General features: G+C 35.0%; 1 protein-coding gene across 1 annotated transcript in view; it reads right to left on the bottom strand.

The window, feature by feature from the left end:
* Nucleotides 1–255: 255 nt before the first annotated feature.
* The window catches only part of HNRNPLL (heterogeneous nuclear ribonucleoprotein L like), a 59598-nt gene continuing 49848 nt past the window's right edge, over nucleotides 256–10005 (bottom strand). Inside the window, exons 8-13 of the mRNA XM_043984195.1 lie at nucleotides 7568–7785; nucleotides 5631–5752; nucleotides 4737–4938; nucleotides 4097–4154; nucleotides 3912–4010; nucleotides 256–3350 (exon numbers count right to left, since the gene is read on the bottom strand). Of these exons, the coding sequence (XP_043840130.1) occupies nucleotides 3295–3350; nucleotides 3912–4010; nucleotides 4097–4154; nucleotides 4737–4938; nucleotides 5631–5752; nucleotides 7568–7785 (755 nt within the window). The 3' untranslated portion in view covers nucleotides 256–3294. The remainder of the gene's footprint in view (nucleotides 3351–3911; nucleotides 4011–4096; nucleotides 4155–4736; nucleotides 4939–5630; nucleotides 5753–7567; nucleotides 7786–10005) is intronic.

The following is a 10005-nucleotide window of genomic DNA, read 5'->3' as shown; positions in this document are numbered from 1 at the left end:
GAATAATTAATTCCAAAATATTTCATGTCTTGCAGTGTATTCTAATCAATGCTAAGTCGAAGGGATGAGAAATCACACTGTTGCAGGAAAAATAAAGGCTGGCATCTTAAGCTTTTGTTTTCACCTTCACTGGCAATGAATACATACGCATTCACCAACCTTTGGGAAGACACAAGGGACATGCTGAAATCCTTTAGGAAGTAGGAGGGATGGAAGAAGGAAGCATAAAAGATGAAGAGAAAGTTTGTATTTGCATTTTTTGATTTATTGAGTTGAACATCACAGTAAAACAGGTTTCATAATACGGACAAGTTGGGGGTACAGTGACTAGAAGGGATTTTTAGTCTATATATTATGGAGATGTCCCTCCATGGATTGAAAACCTCTTTAAGTCAATCAGTAACCATTGGGAGGTGTCATGGCAGCTACTTTGTTAGTGAAAACTTTATGACCTGTAGAATTTAAAGTCAGGTGGAGCTCCCCGTGTTCTCTGTGCTCCTAATCACGGAAGGATGTTCTAAATCCACTCCCCTTTTACTCCAAGGGCTCTTTCATTAGAAAGCTACTCAAGAACAGTTAAGTGGAGTGGTTACCTAGCAACCTTTATCCCTGCAGACCTCAATGTAAAGATAACTGTAGACACAGTTGACCCCATTTCTTTATTTCTATCCTTGTCCTTGAGATAATTTAGTCACAGTTAAAGCAGCATATCAATGATCCTAAGTCTAATGATGCTGCTTTTGTAAACATTAATAACTGGCTGATATATTCAACCACAACAAAGGGATTTAGAAAGGCAGCCATCATCATTTCATCTGCCACAGTAAGTAATAAGCAGTTAAGGAATTTATTTGTATTTTGGAGGACTTTTTAAAATGCTGATTTGAAGCTATTTCCCCCTTCATTCTCAGCAGCAGCAATTGCTGCAGGCTTTTATTCAATATCAGAAACACCAAACTAACAGACTGAAATATGTTAAGAGTCAAATCTAGGGGAAAGAAGCAATTCTTCCCAGGGCTGACTCAAGAAATTGTAATCACCCTCCAGTGAAACCTTTCAAAGGCATTTGCTACAGTGGCTGGTCTAGTACTAACACCTGTATTCAGTTCACTATCAGTCACTGAATTCACAGAAAAATTAGGTTTACTTGTCAGGGTCTCATTTGCCTCTTCAGTCAGTAAAAAGCCTTTCTTTATTAATATATCTCAACATAGGCACCACTTAAAGCAAGCCTATGTATTAAATAAACTCTCCCCATTTCCATCAGCCTTATTTTCTAAAGCCATAGGCACAACAGAACAATACTATTGGTAAACTGCATTTGTGTTGATATTGAAAGCAAGAATACCAAGGAAAAATGAATAGAGAAAATGTTAAGATAAAGCCATCAGTTCACTTTAGAAAATCCAGACTAATTTTATTTTAAGAATAACTATGTAAAAACAGAAGTTAATAGAGAAGAAAAACAAAAACACTTTATTCTAGTGGGGTTACACTTTATTTTAAATTAAATAAATGGAGGGAAATTTGCGATATTGATCCCATTCTGAATGGCTATGTTTTAGGCAGCTCAGTACCCTCCAGTTATTGATCTAGCCAAAGTTACACTTGGCTAAGCATGTTTTTCCCCGTTTTTAGGAGAGGTACTAAGTATGAATTTGAGATTTTCAGTGTCCTTAAAGGACTGAAAGGACCTTGGGTCCAGTGTTTTGAAATCTCATTAGTAAGGACATTTTTTAAAAAATTAAAGCAACCATAACAAATAATTTTACATGAGATGTAAATGGAGTTTGCGTTTGCCTATATGAATCTAAGAGAAAATGCCATCACAAAAGAGTTCCTGCCAACTAAAGACATGTATTTTCCCCACACATATAACACATTCTCTCCCCTTTAAAAAGATGAACAACATATGTCTAATTCTCTCAGATACAAGCACTATGAACCTGAGAATAGTAGGCTAGCCTCCTAATACCTGGTCTTAAATCTTTGGACCACATTTTAATTAACTGTATATCAGATACTTTAAAAAAAATGAATTCCCATTAAAGACTTATGCACAGCTATGACAGTCAGTATTCTCTTTCTAAACAAACAAAGAACTGTTTAGGCTTACTTTCAAACAAACTTAAAATGACAATAACCCTTCCTTTTTAGTTGTTGGATAAAACTTGCAGACATGTGGAAGGCACACATCTTATCCAAAGACCAGTAAACCCACATACTTTGTTCAACCAAGTTGTATCCACCATGTTAACTGATTCGAAGAAGACCGTCCACCTGTTGGAAACAGTCTAATTATTGGACAATCATGATTCGTTTTACTTCTGTGAAATAAAAATAACTGAATGAAATAAATCCACCACAGGACTTTTACATTTTCAAGTTCTGAGAACATAATGTTTTCGCCTGTGGGGATGCGAGGGCATGGGGAAGAGGCACACCTCACACAATCTGAAATTCACAGCAGCATAGACTCAAAGTGCAAAGGGCATATAAAATAAATGCCTTATAGGATTCCTTCCAAATAGTCATCAGTTTTTTTCTATATTAAATTCTTAACAAGCATTGAAAGTATATGCAAGATTAAGTCACATGCAACAAATGAAGATGAACACACTAACTCAATGTTAAAACTTTAATTATAAAATCCCCAAACTGGAACTAGCAACAGATAGTAGCATGTCAATACAAATGGACAATGGCTTAAAAAAAATACACCAATTTAAATAAGTTTAAGTGAATACTGTACAAGGGTATTCATATGTCTGTTAGCCTCTTGGAAATATAAAATCAAGTATATCTGTAGTGCCTGATGAGCACATTTTATAAATACAAGTTATATTTCATGTGGATAACTGTGACATGCCTAATAACTAAACAGATAACATTGGATTCTATCATATTAAGAAGCAAGACTCTCACCTGCCAATTTATTTCATTCACAATGGAAAGATATCTGCAAGTCATTGGAATTAAGACTGCAAATACATTTCCAACTGTGGAAAACAAATTATAATATTAGAAACAATATAACTGCATAATCTACAATGCAGAAGCAGATATTCTACATATTATGTAGTTATACTATTTTAAAATGAAAACAGTATTTAAGCTTACAACAAATTCACTTGAGGCCAAAAGAAATCTGGTTTATTATAAAACAAGATACAAGGTCTTAAAAGAGAGCAAGGCAACATTAGATCAACCACTTTAGATTTTGAAAATGAAGTGTAGTTTGAAAATTGTAAAGAAAGATGAATGTAGCTCCTAACATGCTATCCTCTTCTCTTCTTATAAATGAGATGAAGTAGAGAAGCAAAGCTTCAAGGTGTAGGGATTAGAACCATCTGTAAAAATCAAAAATCAAGGTTAATGGCTAATTCTGAAACTGCTTTACCTACAGAATTGACAATTTAACTTTTAGAATCTCCAGTACAAGTTTATTCACCCTCTTATCTAGGGATTGAATAGAAACAGGAATGGAAAGAAGCAAAAATCCTAGGGTGAGGAGAAGTCTACTGTATTTGCTTTTTTTCCTTGAAATGAGAAGTTCAAGCTTAAGTTTTCTGCTTCTCACTGCCCTAAGCTTACTTTACATCAAATATTACATTTCAAAAAGTGAGAACACCAACACCAAACCCCCAGACAGCTCAGTTTCTTCCCTAGGTTGTGGGTTGATGTCGAAGATGATGTACAAATGGTTCACTCTGTCCTAGAATTAGGTTTAGCCTGATCTCAAAAAACCAGAGGATCCTCAAGGAAACTTGGCCAATTCTGAGCTGCACGAGACACTTAAGTGCATTACAGAAAAATACTTTTACATTAAAACAATATACCATAACTTTGTCCCACAGCATTATACTAATCTGGCTCAAATTACACAGGTTCATGAGAACTGTTTGACTTACTCGGAACTCTTATTTGGTAGTGATTAAGGGCAGTAAGGGCTTCTACTGCATCCGTCTTGCATTCCCATTCTAATAAGCCAGAGAGTGTTTTGGCAGAAGCTATAAGATAAAATGTAATTGTTGTTTTTTTGTCGTAACCAACTGCTCAAAAAAAAAACCAAACCCAATACAGCAAATTCACTTACGTTTTGCATCAAATACTTTGTATTTGATAAATGTGAGAACTTCATGATCACTACATAACTGCAAAAAAAAACAAAAACAGAAAAAAAATCTGAAAAGCTTATCTAAAAGAGTACATAATCTTTCCAGAAAGTAAATAGTATTAAGGAGCACAGGTTATGATCTCACAATTAAGTGTTTATCATCAAGTAAAGAGACTAAAAACAGAATAAATAACCAACTCAGTGCTTACTGAATGATAACCAGTGATAAATATATGCACTCTAAGATATATAGCAGTATCATCTATCTTTAGGCGATCAGGTAATTTCTGGAAGCAATTTCTAAAACAAGGATGGGCACAATTTTTCTTCAGGCCAAATCTAAGTAGAAAAGGAATAATTCTACTGGTATAGGATCTTACCTTTTACCCAACCTCCACGCCCACCCCAAATAATTTAGCCAGAAACCCATAAAGGTCAAATGAGAGGGCTGGAGTAGGTGATCTTATTAAGGTCTCTTAGTGTTATGACATTCCAAAGAAATACAGAGTAGAAGTGAAGAACAAAGACAACAACTGGGCCATACAGGATTTGGGGATGTAAATTACACAAATTCTACTACTCTTAACATTTGTATTTTTAGGAGCCAATTAATTCCCACCTTTGAAAAAGTGTCTTCTGTAACACACAATGGAACATTGTAATAATGCAGCACACAGGAGGGCGGCTGTATTATGTTCTTGGATGCTTGACCAGCACTTGTAAAACGGTTATTTTTGCTCATGGCAAAATCCTTGTAACTGCTTGTACCATCCTCCAGTTCAAATATTTGACTAGGAACAACTGAATGTTGTTTAGACACACTAAATATCAAAAAGAAAAAAAAACACAGAAAGCACATTGTTAGATAAAGATCAGCAACCTAACCCAAAATATAAGGATATAGTAATCCTAAGGAAAACAAATTATAAGTAAATTTAGCTATTTAAACAAATAAGTAATTTATTTCAGTTCTGATTATTTTTATTATTTGCTTATCAACTAAAGGGCAAATCTATTGAATATTTTCTTACATTAAAATACTCTTTTAATCAATTAAGCTAATTCCTCTTTTATTTTTATAACATCTTCATTTCCCAACATCTCACCCCCTTATAACAAAGAGATTTTTTTTAAAGAGTTCAGCAAACACATTAATCAAGTCCTATATCACATGCAGTGGTCTGCATCAATAGTTCTCCACCTTTTCAGAGAGAGAGGTGAGTGTCATGCTCATTAGCACTAATTAGCATTAGCATATTTTAAAAGAAATATTTATCAAATTAAAAGCTGCCATTTTAGTACAGTCTGTTGTAATAAGACTAAAAAGTCAGCCCAAGAAAAAGTTTTCTAACACAAATACTATAAATACCACAATAGGCACTCATTTCAAATATGCTTTGAATTCTAAAAAAACTGAGTTAAAACTCAAACAATTTCAATTTTTAAAAAAAAATACAGAATTATCAAGGCCTAGAGAAGCAGCATTTAATATATGTTTATTAAAATAAATTACCAAACATTAAGTCTTTTCCCAAATAACTTGACATTATTGAGATGTGTGACAGCTCGCTCTACAGCATACTCATCACCCATTTCTACCAATGCTGTACCAGGAATGGTTTTCATAAATTTTACCTGTCAATATAAAAGAAAAAAGGCAACCAATTAATTCTACAATTCTATATCAAATTTAAAGAAGCTGTGAGTAAATGGCATGAAGATCATCTGAACTGCCACTTTCTTCTAGCATGCCACTGACCTTTTTGCTTCATTTATACCAAAATCCAGTAGAACGTGAGCAGCATTATTACCCAGCAATGACATGGCTTATAAATGGGTAGCTTATTTACCTTCTTGTCCCTAACACTCAAAGAATAATAAAATAAAATAAAAAGTATGAGAAGAAACAGGGTATAATAGATTGGGAGAAAACCTTGTAATCAAAAAGGCCTCTGACATAAACTAGCCAGGTGATGTAGAACAAGTTATATAACAATACAATATCCTAGAACAGTCATCAATCTGGACTGACAGAGGGGACAGATATCCTTGCCAGGAGTTTCGTCCATCAATGAAATCACAGGTCTGAATTTTTAAAAAGGTGAAGAAATGTCAGGAAGCACCTATTTCTCTTAAATTTTAGTTCAATAACCTTTATTGTTTTTGAATTTTGATGTGACATATGCTTCATACACACATGTGCACACACACAAAAAGCCACAGAGGGAAAAAAAATAGTGACAAAATCCTGTTAATAACTTGGTTGAGGCAAAATTTTTCCCTAAATTAGATAATTAACATCAACCCAAAAATCTGAAGTTGACTAAGATACCAAGGAAAAATGACACAGTCTTAAATATCAGTAAATCTCAAAAGATCTGTGTGAGCAACCAAAAAGATCTTTAAAGATTACATTGGTTTATACTTGATGAAATATTATGGCTTCAAGATTTCAATTAATGGGAGGACTGAATTAAGTTACCAATTAAACACTATTAGGAAAAGTAGGTTTGAATTTTTTGGTTTGTTTTTAAATTTAATTCAATCAAATGTGGTAGGCCATTAAATCACACATGCATGATAATTAAAACTTATCTTATAAAATGAACACCTGGATCAATTCAGACTACATATGCCAAATCACAGAGGGTTTCAGTGGCGTTTTGCCAGGACCCAGTCCCACAAATGACTGATCTCCGAAGACTGGAGTGAATATGGATTATTGTAGAGAAAGGAAATTTTTCTGGGCTCACCTTTAGTTTTTCAAAGATCAGTGATTTTGTTTGATTTTGGTTTTGTTTTTGATTTTGTTTCCACTGACCCATATCAGAAACCCTATATGATTAAGCAGATGGTCTTTGAGAGCAACTCAGGCCAAAAAGCTCATCATTCTGTAGTAAATCAGGTAATGAGTCTTTCCAAAATTAGCTAAAGGGCTGGTCCTCCAAAGATAGCCAGTAACTCACTGGACCAGAACTTCATCCCGAAGCATGGGTTTTTTTAAAGGTCATTTAGTTGTCAAAGTATCCAATTCTCAGGGCTTAATTAGGGAAAGGAAGGGAATACGCATTTATATAGCACCTATGCTGTGCCAGGCACTGTGCTAAGCACTATACAAATTTGAGACTCAACAAATCTGTGGAGTAAATGCTGCTATTATCCTCATTTGAGGAAAAATAAAGCAACAGAGGTTAAATGACTTGCCCAGAGTCACACAGCTAGTGTCTAAGGCCAGTTCTGAACTCAAGTCTTCCAGACTCCAGGCCCCTAGTGAAGTTATTTGGATGTAAGCTAAAGACCTATGGTGGTTTTACTTGTCACATTTATAATACTGTCCTAATATGAATGAATGGGAAGAATAAATGAGGAAGAGGGCACTGTATTTTTGGATTTGTTTCAGGACTTCTAATTAGACAGTGTAGCAATAAATGGTCATTTCATGAAGTTTACCTTCTCGATATTTCCATACAAGCAGAATAAATTGAAGACCCTTGAACAATTCATCTTCAGTTGATGTAACCCACTAACCATAACAACTGAACCAGAAGGATTTCCCCCATGCATATAGGAGGAAGAAGCTTGTGGTAAGGGATATGCAACAAGTTCAGGTGTATCTCGGGAACCCATTCGATAACGGCTTGGTAAAGGCAATAATGGCCCATGTGAACCTACAAAAACGGTTGGAGGGAAAAAGGCACTTATTACTTCATTTTGTAAAAGCTTCAGTGGATATACTTCATTATTAAAAAGTAAGTTCCTAGAATTAGTTTAATATGAAGAAAACATAATAATTATTAACATATTTCTGAAGGCTTATTTTCAAAGCACATATTTTGTTTGTTTTCTTTTTTTTCCCCCCCAGGGCAATGGGGGTTAAGTGACTTACCCAGGGTCACACAGCTAGTAAGTGTCTGAGGCTGGGTTTGAACTCAGGTCCTCCTGAATCCAAGGCTGGTGCCTTATCCACTGCGCCACCTAGCTGCCCCCTCAAAGCACATATTTTAAACATATAAGAATTTCACCAATTTATACCATGTCTATCCTACACTGACCTAGATGCATTAAACTGCAAATTTAAAAAATTTATAATATAACTAATATCCTACCAAAGTATTCTTTTGATAATAATTTCTAATTATAAGGTGAACTTTGACCACCTTAATGCTCTACTGGAGTAATTAGTTCTCTATAAGCTGTATCCTGTAGTAGGATTCACTGAAATGAACTTTCCCCTGGGTTCTATGACTAATATGAAATCTAAGAAGGCTATGGGTGCCAAATACAATTATACTTCATTTATCTGGGCAGTCTTGCCAACCCAGATCCTAAACTTTTCTAAGTTGTCAAACAAGGCACCACAATGTCTTGCACTAAAGCATATGGGTTTTATTTACAGGAACCTATTTCTTCACATTGTCGATACTGTTCTAAGGAATTTGTTACCTGATCACCAACCCAAAGATTAGCATCAAACCAATAAGAAAGTGAGAGTGAGAGTCAAGGAGCGGACTTAGTGAAAACAGCCAGAACACACACAACATCCTACAAAAAGCAGACAGGATAACCGAAAACATATCACCATAGGGCAATTTGGGGGGGAAAAAATAACTTTCAACACTTACAGGATCTAAACCTTGAAGGAACCTCAGATACGACTATATCAAATCCTCTCATTTTACAGATAAGGAAATTGAGATCCATGAAGATTAATTGACTTGCCTATGGTCCAATAGGTAGTATCAGACGGGATTTAAAACTAGGTCCTCTGATGCAGAGCAGTTTCCCTTCAATAGTGCTAAAGGACATGCCTATATACTTATGCTATAGAGTTTAGTATAACTAATTATGTTCATAATAACAAATCACCAAGATAAGGTTAGGTTATATTGTATATATTTTGAAGGGGGCTAAAAAATGCAACACATTTTGAGGAAATTTCCAACAAAACTGAATACTGAAAAAATGAATAAAATTAGTGCTTAGAAGGATAAAACGTCAGTTACTTAGAAAATCCACTTATGTGGTACTACTCATTCTCTGGCAATGACAGTTAAGTCATGAGTAACTATAGATTCCCTGAAGGTAGTCTTCACCTCTGAATTAAAAACCTGTCTGATAACTATAACCAAAGATGTTAAGCAATCATTAGCAGCTTATATAGAAAAATCTTCTTGGAATCAAAGCAAACAAACTTCTGTACTTAGCACTGTCTCACTGCTGTTTGAAATAGTATGGCCTAGTGAATAAAAGTCTTGCTTTGGAGTCGGGTTCAAATTCCATATATGGCAATAGCTGTGTAACCAATTCCTAGCAAATCATTTAATTAGCAGCCTGACTCCCTATGATTTATCCACAAAGATATAGACAAGCTGCAATCTGTGTTAGTGGAAGAACTTCCTACACTGGGAGTTTCCCCACATTGACAAACTCCTGCGTCTTTTGAGTACTGCTGAATTATGGTTGCTCCTGTTGGTTAAACTATGGCTTCCACACAGTCCACTTTCCCCAATATACACAGTGGAAAAGAGAATTTCAGGCATCTTCTGAAGGTTTCTTCTGTTAAAAGCAGAGGATATAATAAATCTTTGATTTGGCCCACTACTTGGGCTAGATGGTGCAATGGATGTCATAAAGTACTTCTGTTTTCTCTATTTTAACTTTCAGAAGGAACTGAATAGGGTGGTAATGTGGAAGTGAAAAAAATCTTAGGCATGACTTTGTCATCTTAAAGTTCTCAACAATCGAAAAAGGGAAGACTGAACATAATCTGTATATCCTCTAGAGTTCAGAGGTGTCTATTCTGTGATTCATGAAATTCAAGAGGAATGGAAGGCCCTTGAGAATCAAATTCTAAGAACAGAATCCCAAATGACCACTATGAAGAAGAA

Source organism: Dromiciops gliroides, chromosome 2, assembly GCF_019393635.1.
Source record: "Dromiciops gliroides isolate mDroGli1 chromosome 2, mDroGli1.pri, whole genome shotgun sequence".
Taxonomy (NCBI): Eukaryota; Metazoa; Chordata; class Mammalia; order Microbiotheria; family Microbiotheriidae; genus Dromiciops; species Dromiciops gliroides.
Note: the sequence above shows the minus strand (reverse complement) of the source record. Positions and strands in the feature narration are given on the sequence as shown.